The 16,684-nt window shown below is 45.8% G+C and overlaps 1 protein-coding gene across 1 annotated transcript in view; it reads left to right on the top strand.

The window, feature by feature from the left end:
- The window catches only part of Dcdc2c (doublecortin domain containing 2C), a 34,236-nt gene extending 18,868 nt beyond the window's left edge, over window positions 1-15,368 (top strand). Inside the window, exons 4-10 of the mRNA XM_036170279.1 lie at window positions 1,114-1,242; window positions 4,092-4,229; window positions 5,613-5,655; window positions 6,713-6,836; window positions 8,510-8,610; window positions 14,782-14,850; window positions 15,306-15,368. Coding sequence (XP_036026172.1) covers window positions 1,114-1,242; window positions 4,092-4,229; window positions 5,613-5,655; window positions 6,713-6,836; window positions 8,510-8,610; window positions 14,782-14,850; window positions 15,306-15,368 — 667 coding nt within the window. The remainder of the gene's footprint in view (window positions 1-1,113; window positions 1,243-4,091; window positions 4,230-5,612; window positions 5,656-6,712; window positions 6,837-8,509; window positions 8,611-14,781; window positions 14,851-15,305) is intronic.
- Window positions 15,369-16,684: the final 1,316 nt, after the last annotated feature.

The following is a 16,684-nucleotide window of genomic DNA, read 5'->3' as shown; positions in this document are numbered from 1 at the left end:
TCACATTTAAGGGAAAAGAATCCAAATAAACAACAGCAAATAACACAAACTTGCAAGTCAGAGTTCTACAGTTGAGCTCACACTCTGTTAAAGAAAGCATAAGCTAAAAGAAATAAGCTTTGTACGTTACACTTTTTTTTTTTTTTTTGAGACAGATTCTTTCTATGTGGTCCAGGCTGGCCTAGAACACAGGATATTCCAGCCTCAGCTTCCCATGTGCTGGGTGGGATTAGAAGTGTGTCCCACCACACATGGTCTATTTTACCCTATTTTAAATGAAAATTATGCGACTTTGAAACTATCTCCCAGGGCTGGTGATTCCTGGGGCACAGCAAATGAAATAGGAGCTTTGGCTGAGGTTTGAGGAGCTTCTCAGTACACCTTTCCCCACACAGCAATAATGAACTAAGCCTATTGGGGTCATATTGCTGCCTGAAGACTGGGGGTGAGATCAGGTGTTTTGCCAACTGTCCAGAGGATCATGCAGCATTTCCACTGGGTGTCTCTCTAGGCTCTGTGACAAGGGACATGACGGCATTTTCCAGATATAATCCCCCTTTCACTTTCCAGCTGGACACTATTTTCATCTAATTTAACCACCACAGGAAACAACATTTTTAAGAAGTAGAATTTTGTCCCATTCATTTGGGCACCTTTAGCTATATGGAAAGATTCTTTCTGAGCTGTGGACAGATCTCAGTTGTTACAGTGTGGTTTCACATGCATGAAGCCCTGGGCTCCATCCCTAGCAGTGCATAAACCATAAGTGTATTCCTGTAATCTCAGCCCTTGGGAGGTGGAGGCAGGAGTACCAGAAGGGCAAGGTCATCCTCAGCTGCATAGTGAGCTTGCCACCAGCCTGCTGGGCTACATGAGTCCCTGTCACAATGCAATGTAATGCAATGCAAAAACAGTGCTTTCCTAACACCATTTTTATGCCAGCAGACTTGAAGACTGTAATGTAGGATTTGGTGTAGTGTTAAGGGTGGTTCAGTGCATTAGAATATTTTTGCATTTCTGTAAATACACCTATGTTTTGTTTTTGAGTTTTCAGTGTTTCTCCCTTTGATTTTAAGGTAGTAATGATGCTTTTTTCTTTTTTTATCCCTACAGTGTTTTCACAAATGGAAGAATATTCATCCCACCTATAAAAATTATTATACCCAAATTCAGCCTGTCAGATTGGAATAGTGTGCTGGCCATCATTGGAGAAAAAGTCTTCCCTCTGGGAGGCGTTCGAAAGTAAGGCACTCTCAGGTGGGCAGTCAGGAGGGGATTGGAGGGGAGAACTGGGTGTTCCCCCTTTATGTTAAGCTGGTTTCACGAATCTATTCAACAAACATTGAGCACTGGGCATGAGCTCTGTGCAGGGGCCACAGCATCTGAAGGAAGGGCCTGCTGTGGGATGGCTCAATGGGTAGCATGCTTGCCAGGCATGCTTAGTGAGCGGAGTTTGGTCCCTGGACCCTCTGTGAGGGTGGAAGGAGAGAGCTGACTCCACAAAGTTGTCCCCTGACTTCACAATGCACCTTAGCACATGCGCACCCCTCATCGTGCACACAATAACAACAGACAACAAAGACCCGTGTACCCCAGGACCCCTACTTGAACCGCAGCTGGAGGAGGCACTGCAGTACGTGGTGGCCTGTAGAAGCTAGGGGACCACATGGGGCATCAGTCATGAAGGCAAAACTCAGCAAATGAGTGAGGAAGTTTTGCTTCTACAGGGCAGAAGGGTTCAAAGGAGTCAGCCCAGAATCGCAGCCTCTCACCGGGGCTTTAGGGTCAAGTCTGTCTCCCGCCATCTGTATCTTTGTGACTGTAAGAACACCCACTTCTTTGGTACCTTTTTCTTCATCTGGAAAGTGATATTAGTGATTTCTAAAAGTCAGCATACATGCTCAGCACGTCATTCAGTGTGTGGCATGTTGAATGTGATAACAGAGGAACAGTTGTGACAGAAGGTAAAGCCTGGATAGGTGCGGTGCATGGGGGAAGGACATCACCTGTCACTGTAGGAGGCATATTGTCTTGGTTGTCCATGTTTGTGTTTTGGGCTGGGATCTAGGCATCTGGAGTTAGGATGTTTGAGGGATTTGTTGGCGTAGATATCTGGTCTCATCCTTGTTGGGTGGGTGTTCCATTCTTCATTTGGTTTTGCCCAATCTGGATCCTAGCCAAGTACAATGGCTGTGGGGTCCCTGGGTTCTAGCCAAGTGTGTTGGGTATGGTTGGGTATGGGGGTTCTGGTAGAGAGCTGTTCTATAGGTTGGGGTGGGTGAGTCATATAGAAATGGAGATAGTTTAGAGGGAGAGGCTGAGAAGGGAGGTGAGGAAAAACTAGAGGGATCCTGGGTCAGTAGCAAGAGGCCAAGTCCCAAGGGAATGGAGATGGGCTGGGAATGGGTCTCCTGTGGGCAGGTTGCTGTAGGACTAAGGGTAATCTGAAGAGGCTTGGAGGGCAGGAAGAAGGATGAAGGTCTCCTACCAAAGTCCCAGCCTCCTGTGGCAGCTGTGTGTCTCTGGTAAAGAAAAGTTCTACAGGTTGGTGGATGGAGATGGACTAGGAGGAAGGACTGAATGGGGCCATGGGAAAGAACTAGTGGAACCCTGAGTCCTCACCAGGGGGCCCAACTACACCTTCATGTTGGGAAAGTAGTTGAATTGGTTGTTAATTGGTAAAGCAAACGATTGGAGACATTTAAAGATATTTATTACCACTCCCCCACCCGTGTGTGTGTGTGTGTGTGTGTGTGTGTGTGTGTGTGTGTGCACACTTGTGTGCATATGTAGGCCAGAGATCAATTTCAGGTTTCATTCTTGGGAACCATTGCCTTGTTTCCTGAGATGGGGTCTCTCACTAGGGGAACCATTAAGTAAGCAGGGCTGGTTGACCAAGGGTCCCGAGGATCGATGGTCAACCAGCCTTTCTTTCTTAATGGTCTAATGATGAAATCCCCTCCTGGGATGCAAATTCTTTGTTAATTGCCCTTCAGCTACATGTTTGTGTATCCTGTTGGCATTTTGCACCCAGTGACAGGCAGACTCCTGGGTTTTTGTACAGGTCCCTCGGGCCACTCCGGAATGCTTCAACTATTCCTACATGATGGGTAGCCTGCTACCACTCTTCAAGACAAATGAATTCCCTTTGTCTTGTGAAGCCCATGGTTGAATTCCATCTTCCTTCTCTTGAAACCCATGTTAGTCAGTTCTCTGTTGCTGTAACAAAATGCCTGGGGTAATTATCTTGATATGGAAAAGGGTTTGCTTCAGCTCACAATCTCATTGGTTTCACTCTAGAGCCTTTTGTCCCATTGCTTTGGGGTTTGCAGAGAGGCACCACATTATGGTGGAAGTACATGTCTGAAGATGTTGACCTCATGAAGCAGCAGAGAAGAGGTTGGAGTCCTAATACCCCTTCAAGGGCCGGACTCTATTAACTCAGCTTCTTTGTACCTGCTTTACCTCCTAAAGGTCCCATCACCTTTAGGAATCATGTCACCTACACTTGGATTTTCAGGAGACAGCAGACTGAGAAGCTTGTATTTATCTTCAGAGGTTGCTAGGACCCTTGACTCTGAGGAGCAGTCACTTCCATCTCTGTAGTTCCTCCTCATTGTCTTATGTGTAACAGGCTGACAATAGGATGAATTGAATCTTTTCTTAAATTAACCAGACGGTGAACACTTGCTCAAGAGTACTAAATGAAGTCATTGGGTCATTATAAAAAGGCCCATTATTTGCTAACAAATTCTGATTTCTTTCTAAAGCATTGTTACAACAATGTAAGCCAATTTGTATTAATTTTAGCTGCTTCTAGTTAAAATTAATTGAATACCAACCAAGAGCTGATCATGTTCTCAAGACCCTCTGAGGACTTGTGCATAATGAAAAATACACTTTAATTAAAGAGCTCTAAGCAGAAAGTGCAGTTCAGTAAAAGCAGCTTCCACAGGCTTCCTGCCTTGCTCCACATGCTCGCTGGAGAGTGCATTTTCTCAGGGATTTGACATGCTGGTCATTATCACAGGTGAAAAAGTGTCCCATGTCCTGGGCTGCCATTTCCCAAATCCTCTCTCCTGTGTTCACAGATTGTTTACGATGGATGGGCATCTTTTGGACAACTCAAAGGATTTGCAAGACAGTTATTTTTATGTTGCTGCAGGACTGGAGACTTTCAAATCTCTTCCTTACTGGAAGTCCCCACGGGTCCCCAGTGAGGTCCAGCAGTGAGTACAAATTGTATCTTTGCTTTAAATTAAAAAAAAAAATCTGACCATCCATCCATCCATCCATCATCCATCATTCCTTCCTTCCTTCCTTCCTTCCTTCCTTCCTTCCTTCCTTCCTTCCTATTATCTATCTATCTATCTAGGGGGTGCATGCCATGTCATTCATGGGAGTCAGTTCTCTCCTTCCACACTGTGGGCTCTGGGAATCTAACTCAGGTTGTCAGGTGAAGTAGTCATTATCAAGTGTAAGAGACATTTAGTAATAAGCCTGAGCTACCAGCTGAGCATTATAAGTAATATTAAGCCTCCAAGTCAATTATTTGGGAAGAAGCTACTGGGTATTTGGGAACAGGCAGGCAGGGGAGAAACTTCTGCCTATAGGCAGGCTCAGTGTCAAGTGTCTTTAGCCGCTGAGCCATCTCCCTGATCTTTGTGCCTTTCCATTTGAGTGTTGCTGACATTTGTCTCTCATTCCCAAGTCCTTCTGATTACTATTAAGTAGTAAAACTTGATGTGATAGCTGTCTGTCTGCCTATCTATCTATCTATCTATCTATCTATCTATCATCTATCTATCTATCATCTATCTCTATATCCTCAATCTTCTGTCTGTCATCCATCTATCAATCATCTGCCTTAATCATTTATCTATTTATCTATACATTCTCTCTCTAAATATATATGCTTATATATGCACACACACACATATTTGAACCTTGCCTTTCTAGAATCAGATATGGAATGATGTACAATCTTTGAGAGCTCTGAATCTACACTGTGGATACAGACAGCCCAGGGCAGTGTCCCACTGAGAATGGTGCTGGAGAGGCATGTCCAGTGTGTCCAGCAGCTGCTGGTGCAGGTCCCAGTGCCCATGAGTTAGGAAGGGGTATGGAAGTATGCAAAATAGCCAGTCAGACCAGAATTCTGTGTCTGGTGGGTGGGGAATAGGCAGGTTTCAATCTCAGTTCTGCCACTGATCAGCTCTGGGGTGTGGCGTGTTTTGGTTCCTTGCAGAAAAGCCAGCAGGTTCTTGCTCTACTGGGTAATGTTGATAGCTATATGAACAAGTGAGAGGTATATGAATATTCCATGCTTTGGAAAACAGCAAAGCTGCTAAAATGTCTGGCTGCCTGTAGCATCCCAAACTCTGTTACCATGCCACCCTGGGCCAGGTATCTCTCTAATCAACAAGGGGCCACCTGACTCTCAAAGATCTCCTGGCCTTGTCTCCTGAGCTAGGAGACAGCTACTGTCATCAGCTGGGTCTTCTCTAGGGAGCAGGTCCCCTTCCTAGGTCAAGGATGCCTCTGTAATTCATAAAGATAAGGTGAGTCTAGGCTGGGCTTGAATGTACTAATTGCCTGTCTTTGCCTTTCAGGAGGTTTGGGGGCAATGATAAATACATACAAACAAAGAAAAGAGTAAGTTTTGAAAGATGACTGATCACTCTTCTTGATTCTGGTGTCTCCTGGTCTTCTGAAGGCCCTGGGTGGCAAATAGCTTTAAGGTTACTGGAGAAGCCAGACCTGTCCACAAGAGAGGGAGGAGGAGGATAGAATCTTCTTTGGAGCTCAGAGCCTACAACAGGGAGGCACACAGAGATGTCTGTGGCACACCATGGCAGTCTGCGGTGAGAGCCCAGGCACTCAGCTCAGCATGCTGTGGATCATCTTTTAAGTTTGAAATTTGTCTTTTAAAATATATTTATAGTACAAAGCTGAGGCTCTTGGGCATTCAGTGAGCATTTTACAGTACAGTATAGAGCTTTGGACTCATGTACTGTCAGCATTGAATGGGGCACACAGCAGAGTGCCAAAATGCTGCTACACCAGTTCTGCTGAGGTCTTGCTTTCCATACTTACGACCCAACTCTGGCATACGCAACACTCTTTAAAACCAGCGGGGATGTTTTACTTGGTCCCTTGTGTGAAGTGATCATTTATATATTTGGCTGAATTTGCTTCCAAATACTTGAATTAAGATGTAAAAAAAAAATTATTTGCAGCATGAAGATAGTTAATGGTGTAGGGTTGGGGACATTAAGAATCTTAGGTTTTATGATGACTGTGTACTTTGTTGTTACCGTCTACAGATTGTATAAAGATTGCAAAAAGTGAATCCTGGGTCCCCTTACATATCTCTGCTGTGGCATGGTTGAATTTTTGAGATTTGGGGTGCTCCTGAGCAGCAATTTTTGTTGGCTTCAAAGCATGTCCCAAAGGATGAGGAGTCCCTTTGTGCCATCCCTGGCGCAGCACCAATCCCACCCTAGGCTGGAAAGCCAAATGACCTCTCCAACAGTGGGTCTGGGAAGGAAGCATAGGATTTCCCCTTCACCTCCTTTAGAAGGGGATAAGAGTAGTGATACCTTTTGAAGCTTCCTGGGTTCCTGGGTTTCCTGCCCTTGTCCATCCCAAGGACCAAGGACTTGAGGTGGTCTGTACTTCTGATGCCTTCTGTTCTTAATCTGCCTGCTAGGTGGAGTTCAAAAGAAAAGAGCCTGTGAAAAGTGACAGTGTGCTACCTAAAATCCAGGATTCTGTTTATTATGCCAAAGAGAAAAAGAAGACACCCCTAGGATCTTTAGTTCAAAGTGGTGCAGGTAATGGGGCAGTTCATGTCCTGCAGGCTATGAAAAGTGCTCTCTCTTTCTGTGTGCATGTGTGGTATGTATGGTGTGTAGTGTATATATGTTTGATATGTGTAGTATGTGTGTGTATATGGTGTGTGTATGTAGGTGGTATATGGTGTATGTATATGTATAGTGTGTATATGTATGGTATGTAAGGTGTATGTGTGTTATAGTGTGTGTGTATGGTATATGTGGTACATGTGTGTACAGGGTGTATATGTATGGTGTGTGTTTCAGACAAAGCTTATTCTGCAAGGTCTTCTCTTGGAATTACTTGATTGTCAAGTGTTCAGCTTGTGGGGCATTAGTAGGCTGCTGATAAGAGCAGTAACATTCCTAAGCTGAGGGCAATGGGAAGCCTTAAAAATGTCATATTTAAAATAAATTCCACGTTCACATGCATACGAGGACTATGATATCCTTGTGGTAAGACCAATATCAAAATGAACCTGGCTTCTGAGGGAACCTAGAAGCCATCTAGCTTGTTCCCATGTACCCTTAGAAGAGAGACCCAGACAAGACATAAAATGAAATAATTAAAATAGCTCTTGTCATGCCTGTTCTTATTCTTACTGCTGTACTGTCCTCTGCTCTGCCTGGCTGGGTGTTTCAGTCTAATGATGCTTTTCCTGAGGTGTGTCTCGCTTTCCAGTCTGGCAGACCTGGGGAAGGACTTGGTATAATGTCTGGTAATAGCACGGATGGGAAGCTGGTGTGAGAAGCCCCTCCCACACTGCTTTGTGGCTTTGCAACATCCGGGCAGTATAGAAAGCCTCTTGATATAGAGATGCTCAAGATTTCAAGGGTCCAGGACTTTCGTGGAGATGGAATCTAGACAGATAATGCCAAAATTGGGGTGCACTGAGCTGGGGCCTCTATAAAAGCAAGAACAAAGGGAGAGACAGATATGCGGATATGCAGGGACCCCATCTGGGCATTTCTCCGATGGTGTAGGAAGTTCAGGAGCTGCTGAGTGGAAACTTTGATTTGTTTCAGAAAATTAAATTGTGGATCAATTTTCTGCTGGTTTGAAAAGATTGTAGATTTTGAGGGGAGCTCCTTTAGGGGCCTGCCATCCAGCTCCCAAATAAACACACAGTCTCATTTGGCTTATTTCTAGCCAACTTTTCTTTTTTCTTTTTTTTGTGGTGCTGAGGATTGAACCCAGGGCCTTGTGCTTGCTAGGCAAGTGCTCTACCACTGAGCTAAATCCCCAACCCCTAGCCAGGTTTCCTTAACTTAAATTCTCCCATTTATCTTTTGCCTCTGTGCTTTTATCTTTCTCTCTTTCTGTTTCCTTTCTTTCCTTCTTATTCTGTGTCTGGCTGTGTGCTGGGTGGTTGGCCCCTGATCTCCTCCTCCTCTTCTTGCTCCTTGATCTTGTCAGATTTCTCCTGTTTATTCTCTATGCCTGCCGGCTCCACCTATCCTTTCTCCTGCCTTGCTACTGGCCGTTCAGCTCTTTATTAGACCAATCAGGTGTTTTAGACAGGCGAAGTAACACAGCTTCACTGAGTTAAACAAATGCAACATAAAAGAATGCAACATATCTTTGCATCATTAAACAAATGTTCCACAGCATAAACAGATGTAACACATCTTAAAATAATATTCCACAACAATTGTCTGTTATTTCCCCCTAGAAGGTGATGTGTATAAAGCACAGACTCCTGCTAACGAGGCCCAAGAAGCACTGGAAGTCAAGGAGGACCCAGAGGTGAAGGTGGAGATGCCAGTTGACCAGGTGGGTTGCAAGGGCTGGGGCCATCTTCACTCAGCTGTGTCAGCCCCTACTTCTCCCACCCCGTTCAACAGCCTCACCCTCAAGTTCTCCCTGGCCTCTAGAAGGTTCTATGCTCTACCAGTTAGCTACTTACCAATCTCTAAGAGTCCCCATACCAGACATGTCCATACCTGTTCTTCCTTCCTCCAGCACTTCAGTCGAAGAGGCCATTTGGATAGCTGTCACCTGTGTGGCAACAGTATGCCACTGTTTGGTTACCGTCTCTGCCCTTGTCTAAGGTGTGAAGGCCACAGAGTGGGGGAATAGTCTGCTTTGCTCATGATTGACACTCCAGTGCCTATCAGGGCTCCTGGCATGCACACTATCTTTCAGCTTCATTTGAGGATTGAATGACCCTTTCACAGGGATTACATATTATCAGATATTCTGCATATCGGAATATTTACATTATGATTCATAATGTAGCAAAATTTCGGTTATGGAGTAGCAACAAAAAAAGTTGGGGGTTGCCAGGCAGTGGTGGCGCACGCCTGTAATCCCAGCACACAGGAGGCAGAGCCAGATGGATCTCTGTGAGTTTGAGGCCAGTCTGGGCTACAGAATGAGATCTAGGACAGGCACCAAAACAACACAGTGAAACCCTGTCTTAAAAAAAAAAAAGCCAAACAACCACAACAACAAAATGTTGGGGGTCACCACAACGTGAGGAACTGTATTAAAGGGTCACAGTATTAGGAGAGTTGAGAACCACTGCCTGTACGGTCTTTGTTCTAGTCTGAAACCTCATTATCAAGGCTTCTGTTGTATGAGTTCTGGTGATCTGGTTTTCCAAACTCCTGTCAGAATGTCCCATTAAGCTCTGCTTACAGCATTCTAGGGCTTCTCTAGCCTGTGGCTTCTTTCCCCCACAAATCAGTTGCAGAGGCCTATGCACCATGTGGTAAGGTTTACCACAGCAACAGCCTGGCTCTTTGGCATTAATTTTCTGTATGAGTTATTTCTCTCACAGCTGTGGCTAAATAGGCAGCAGAAACAATTTAATCAAACAGTCTTGGTTGGGAAGCATAATGATGAATCATGAAGTGGCCATCACATCTTACCTGCTGTCAGGAGATGAGTGCTTTGGCAATCATATTTAAACACCATTGTTGAAATTTTGTATCATTTAAAGATGTTGTCTTAGGGTTTCTATTGCTGCAACGAAACACCATGACCAAAAGCAAGTTGTAGAGTAAAGTGTTTATATGGTTTCCATTTCTGTATTTTAGTCAGTTGAAGGAAGACAGGATAGAGATCTAAACAGGGCAGGAACCTGAAGGTGGGAGATGATGCAGAGGCCATGGAGGGGTGCTGATTACTGGCTTGTTCCCCATGGCTTGCTCAGCCTGCTTTCTTATAGAACCCAGGGCCACCAACCCAGGGATGGCACCACCCGCAATGGGCTGGACTCTCCCTCATCAATCACTCACTAAGAAAATACCTTACAGCTGGATCTTATGGAGGCCTTTTCTCAATTGAGGTTCCCTCCTTTCAGAAAACTTACTTGTGTCAAGTTGACACAAAACTATCCAGCACTTGTCAAGTGATGAATAATTGCATCTTTCATGGCTATAATTATATTTTTTTGTGTAAATATGTTTAAGGGTAGACAGGTTTCTGCAGTTGTAGGCTCTGGTTAGCCCAGGACATGGCCCTTTGATTCCTTCTTCGGAGAAATGGTTTTGAATTTAATCTGCACATAGTAAGTTCTATTTCAAAAGACAGGAATTTCTACCATTCCCCAAATGAGGAAGTCCTCCAGTGAGGCCTGGGAAGGATGGAATGATGGAAAATATGAAGGACTAAACCTCATACCTTGATATGTGCACACCTGAGCCTAGGGCGTTTGTAGTGAGTGAAGGCGTGTTAGCTCCTATTTCTGGAGGTTGAAAGTCCAGCATTGAGAGATGTTAGTGAGAGACTTCTTGCTTTGTCATGATGGAAGGTGAGGGTAAGAGGGAGATGGTGAATAACAGCTCGTGCTGGGACACTCATCACCTCCCAGTACTGTTGTGAGGGTGCCTGTCCATCAGAGAGGTGGTGGGGATGGGCACTGATGTTACTAGAGTTCAAAGAGTCACAGAAAAGGCGAGTCTTTGCTAAGACACCAGCACAACACATCCTGAATGTACCTCTTGCACTTATCACATCCCTCCCCCCACCCCTGCCACCCCTGCCACCCCCGCCACCCCCAGACAGTCAAGAACAGGTCACTGACCAAGGAAGGCTGAGATGATGGGTCTCATCAGGAGGTCAGCACAGGCTCGTGTTCTCTGGGGATTGCCTAGTTAGACAGCATGTAATAATGGAGCCTTAGGGCTTTGGGGTTTCTAGGTGTGTCGAGCAGCTCAGAGGAAGCTAAGAAAGGCCCTGTGGGTATATGCTTTAACGAACAGGTTAAAACACAGTGTGTTTCAACACTCTGCAGAGGCCTGCATGATGAGATGGAAGTTCTAGAGGCAGCAGGTTCAGCTCATCAGGTGTGATGAATATTTCTGCTCTCTTATTACCCCTCCCGCCCTCCTCAGCATACTGACTTTAGTCTCAGGCTTGCTGGTTCAGCAGGTTGCCTCAGTTCTGTGGGGTGTACTGAGGCAAGACTGCTGTTGAGGAGAACAGAGGCTACCTCATTTCAGTAGTGAGATATTTTCTGAAGGACCCTTAAAAGACCTGTATCTAGTCCTCCTCATAGCCAGGCAGAGGCACCCGAGCCCTGATGGTCAGTTAGGATTCATTTCTGGCTCCCCTGAAAGTTATAACTGACACTTGAAAAATTATTGTGGTTTAGTTTTAAAACAAAGAACAAGGTTAAAAAATGGTTCTGAGATAGGCAGACATCATGTCAGTTCATGGGCATTTATTTATCTGCACTCTGCACACTTTTCCATGACAGAGAAGGTGTCTGTACTCTTGCAGTCTTCCCCAGGTTCTAAAGAGGGGCACATGGACCCCTAAGAGCCTCCCAGGAACCTGGCGCTTTAGATCAACAAGGTGCCTTATTCCCCACCACCATATCCAACTTCTACCCTTGGGATCCCACCTCTCTGAAGTGTCAAGCCCTCCTGTTACAGATGAGCATGGACCCTGCTTTGGCCTCACTCCAGGGGCAACACCTGCCTCTCCAGCAGGTGCACAGCTGGCTTTTCCTGGCAGTGGCTTCTCTTGCCTTCTTTTCTTTTCCCCATCACTTCATCTGGCTTCTGCTGATGGTTTCTACTCATGAACTCACTTCCATACCGTATGCTTAGCAGCTCTTCACACGGTGACCTTCACCTCCTTCTGGTATCTCCAGCTGCTGTGGATATCACTCTGTATAAATAAAATGCTGTTTGCCAGTGGCTAGGCAGGAAGAATAGGCGGGACAAGAGAGAAGAGAATTCTGGGAAGTGGAAGGCTGGGGTGGAGAGATACTGCCAGCTGCCACCATGACAAGGAAGATGTAAGGTAATGGTAAGCCATGAGCCATGTGGCAAAGTATAGATGAATAGAAATGGGTTAATTTAAGATAGAAGAAGTAGATAACAAGAAGCCTGCCACGGCCATACAGTTTCTAAACAATGTAAGTTTCTGTGTGTTTACTTGGTTGGTTCTGAGCGTCTATGGGCCTGGTGGGTGAGAGACATTTGTCCTGACTGTGGGCCAGGAAGGAAAATCTAACTACACTCCAGCAGCTCTTTTCCCTCACAATACGCTCTTTTTCTAGCAAGCACCTTGCCGAACCAGTGCCCGATTTTCCTTTGTCTATGGTAACTTCTTTCAGTGAAGGTTACAGGTTGAGGCTCATTTTCTCACTCTGTATCTACCTTGCCCCTGACATGATATGAAAAAATCTGAGTCCCATGTCTTGTGAGTCAGGCAGTCCTCTCACAGGTTACTGCTGGCTGTGTATCTGCCATCAGCTGTTGCAAGGCTGAGACCATAACCAGAGTCTCTATTCCCATGTTCCCAGACATTGATCCCTGCCTGTCTCGGGGTATGTGCGATGCCCCCATTTAGCCAGAGCCAAGAGGTGTTCCCAAGACTAACCTTCCAATTGCTCTGTATCCAGATAGTTCCAGTGTTTCCAGATTGCATGCCACATCTCTGCATCCCTCCTGCTCTCTGCTCTGAGAGTACAGTCAGAGAATGTGGTGCTTCATCTGTAGCAAGTTTTGCAGTGCCGCCCTGGCTGCTGGCCTTTTTTGATTATTAGACATCCCTTGAGGCAGTCTTTCACTGGGCTACCATCTATGTTCAGCACCATTTTGTTTCCTCTCTGTCCTGCGTCTCTTTGTCACAGGCCTCACAGTTACATCTCTGTATTCAAGCACTGACAGTTTAATGAGTGTTCATCATCTCCAAATGACTCTAGCTTCTTGAGGATGCATTTGTTTGTACTCAAGATCTCTGGCATCTCTGACAGAGTCTTATTCAAAGTGGCAGGTGTTTCCTCTATGTTTATTGGATCAGCGAGTGACATAGTGATGATCGTCACATCAGCTACCTTTGAAATGTTTTGAAAAGCTTTTTTTTTTTTTTTAAATGTAGTTTGAACAGTCCTTACACATAGTATTAGGATTACTTTTCTGTGAAATTGTAGGAATGTAACATGCACACCACCGTAATAAGATCAGGGCATTGGATACAAACCCGCATGTCTGTACAGCCATGCAGATCTGCTCTAGCATGGTCCAGGCCAGCTGGCAGCAGCTGCTGGATCCTCAGAACTCTTTGCTAAGGGTAGATCTTTTTGTTTTTGTTTTTGTTTTTGTTTTTGTTTTTGTTTTTCAAGACAGGGTTTCTCTGTGTAGCTTTGCGCCTTTCCTGGAACTCGCTTTGGAGACCAGGCTGGCCTCGAACTCACAGAGATCCGCCTGGCTCTGCCTCCCGAGTGCTGGGATTAAAGGCATGCACCACCACTGCCCGGCTAGATCTTTACCTATTGTTAGTTCTTTACCATTTTAGCTCAGGTGTGCTGTGTGCCCTGCCTTCCCCTGCCAGTGGAAGTGGCCTTGACTTAGCATCCAAGTTGCTATTTTTCCTCTGGGATCAGGACAGTGGAGGGGACCTCCCCCCAGTGGGTGTCCTGTGTGAGCAGGGTTCTGGCTAGCCTCTGAGGACATACGGTGCACACATGTGGCTTGCTACAGCCCCGCCAGCCTGTCTCAGCAGATGCAGCATTAAAATGCAAGTGGCCCAGTGACAGAACTGCTCTACTCTCCCTGAGTGGGGAGAAGGTCTCACACCCTCTTTCTGACACAGCAGGCCCTGAGGCCTGGGATGGACAAGAAAGCTGAGTGGGCGTACTCTGCTCCGAGGGGCTGAGAACAGCCAGGCTGCAGAGCATACCTACAGAATGAGCAATAATAGCCCTTTGGCTGGGGTCACCATAGGTACACCAAGAATTAAGAAGGAACTACTGTTTGCTAACCAGAGGCACCTGGCATGGCCATGACATTTTAAATTAATCGATGGATTATAAATGCTTATTGATATATTTGTGTTCATGTGGGAGGATGTGTGCTTGTCACATCACGAGTGCAGATCTCTAACCTGTCTCACAGCAGGAGTACAGACCTGCACACCAGTGTCCAGATCTCTAACCTGTCTCACAGCAGGAGTACAGACCTGCACACCAGTGTCCAGATCTCTAACCTGTCTCACAGCAGGAGTACAGACCTGCACACCAGTGTCCAGATCTCAACTCGGGTCTCCTGACTTGGGCAGCAAGCGCTTTACTCTCTGAGCCATTTTCCTGGACCCTTGTTTATTTGTTTTTGAGACAGGGACTTGGTAGGCCAGCCTTAACTTTCTCTGTAGCCCAGGTGAGCCTCACACTCATGGTCTTCCTGCCTCGACCTCTTAAGTTCTAGAATTATAGATGTGTTAACACCAGGTCCAGCTTCTAGTGGTTTTTTTTCTTTGTTTCCATGAAAAGAATTTATAGAGACTCTCTCAAGATCTCTCTGTTTTCTTGATGGAACTAACTGTAAAAATGGGGCAGACACAATTCTGTATTTGGAAAAACTTCATTTCCCCCTTCCCGCTCTATAGAACTGGTCTAGAATCGCACCCTGGTTCACATGCTCACTGCTTTTCCAGAGGAGATTGGCACTGACCATGATTCAACTTGACAATAATTTCCTCCCCCAGGTACCAGCCGAAATTGTTAAAGAAATTGATGAGATAGGCAACAACAACCTGGAACTGGAAAGTGGTGTGGTGAGTGACTTTTATTTTACTTGAGATGGTAGGGGTTCAAGCCACCTTCCTGTGATAGGCTGGGTAGAACTCACCGTTGATGGTAAAAGATCCAGGACCACAGGCTGGTCCCAGATCACAGATTTGTACCAGAGTGGAAGCACAGTGTGTTTTGGGGAGCCACGTGGGTAATTCTAATCACCTGTCTTAATTATTCTTCACTGCACTTCGAATAACAATTGTGTCAGCTTTCCTCCAACAGCTTTTAGCATACAGGTGGGTTGGGTGGTGAAGCACAGCAGCCCCTGTGGGGGTAGCTCCCCATAATGAGACAGCCATCCCATACCCACCAAGGGGTGCTGTGCCCAGAGCCCCTTGCTGGTAGGTCAGGCTTTGTGTAGCTGCCTGTAGATGGCGGTTCAGGTTATGCAGCACATGGGGCTGTATGTAGCTTTCCACTTGTTTTTCCTGTCCAGGTGTTTTGGAAACGTCGTCTGGGGAGGCAGTGTGTTCTGGGGTCTCTTGAGTCCTGGTGGTGACTAGTCTCCTTAAGATGTGTGCACTGGGAAAACAAAATATACTTTACATACACGATCATGATCATGCCGCTAAGAGATGAATGTCTCGGTTTGTTTTCAATATTACTTTGTCTCCAGGTGTTTTTCAAAGAGGTTGGTTTCAGACAGTTGGCCAGGTTGAGGGAGAGTAAGATCTTGCCCAAGTCTGACTGTTCTGACATGGTGCCCTCCACAGCTGCAAACAAACACGGACTCCAGGGATGATGAGTGGATGTTGGACATGCCACAGGGTCCCTGGCTCTTTACCCAGCTTGGCAAGTGGTCTCTGAAGGAAGGTGAAGGATCCACAGGCATTTGTTAGCTTTTATAAATATACCAGAGGAGCTTGGGAGTCTGGAAGAATGGTACCTCCACAAAGTCCATCCCTCCTCTGTATATATCACTGAAGGGCTTGGGTTTGGAGGTGGTTTTTAGTGAGAGAGGGGACTGTGTGTGTCTAGTAGAACAGGGGGGTACTTTCAAATGAAGAGCAAAGGTTAACTTTAATGTCTCAGGTGTCACAGAGTAAGGCTGTTCTGGGAATGGGAATAATAATGGAGAGTGCCCCAGAGCACCAAAGTTTAAGTGTGAAAGTACTACTTGTTCCCACAGGGATCGTATGGAGACAGGAGATGGTGCTGTTGGGTTCATGGCAGGGCTGTGCACACATTTTGGAAGTTCTCTGTACAGGTTCTTTGCACCAGGTTCACCCTGTGATGCTGACTCACTATGGAAATCTGTGCAGGTCCCTAGGAGGGGGTCTCATGTATCAGTGACATGGTACTAGCCTATGGCAGATTTAATGTAACAGACTGATTCAAAACATCCCCTTTAATGTGAGCAACATTGCTGGAATATCTGCAGATATAAATGCTCATCTTTAGAGAGCTGGGCTAAGAGCTTTGGGGTGGAAGGTGGGAGAGAACAATCATTCCTCCTGTTGCCAAGTTCTTGGAAGGTGATGTGGGGCAGGGTAAGGCAGGAGGAAACATGCTGGGGCATCCTGAGTACTTCTGAGTACCCTGTGTGAGCTACACGCTTGTGCTGACCCATCTCAAGCTCACATTGATGCACACACACACACACACACACACACACACACACACACAATGAGAAAAAGGAAAACTGCTGGATGGAAAACCCAACTTGTCAACATTTTGGTCTGAAATCAATGGATGGGACTCTGGATTTCAACTCAGATTTGAATCACACCAAAGTCTGAGTATTTACTCCCTGCAGGGAGCCATACCAGTTACTAGTTTTTCTTCTCAGAATAGATATTTGCTGTTAGGTTTCAC

The sequence above is a fragment of the Onychomys torridus genome, chromosome 21, assembly GCF_903995425.1.
Source record: "Onychomys torridus chromosome 21, mOncTor1.1, whole genome shotgun sequence".
In the NCBI taxonomy this organism is placed as follows: domain Eukaryota; kingdom Metazoa; phylum Chordata; class Mammalia; order Rodentia; family Cricetidae; genus Onychomys; species Onychomys torridus.
Note: the sequence above shows the minus strand (reverse complement) of the source record. Positions and strands in the feature narration are given on the sequence as shown.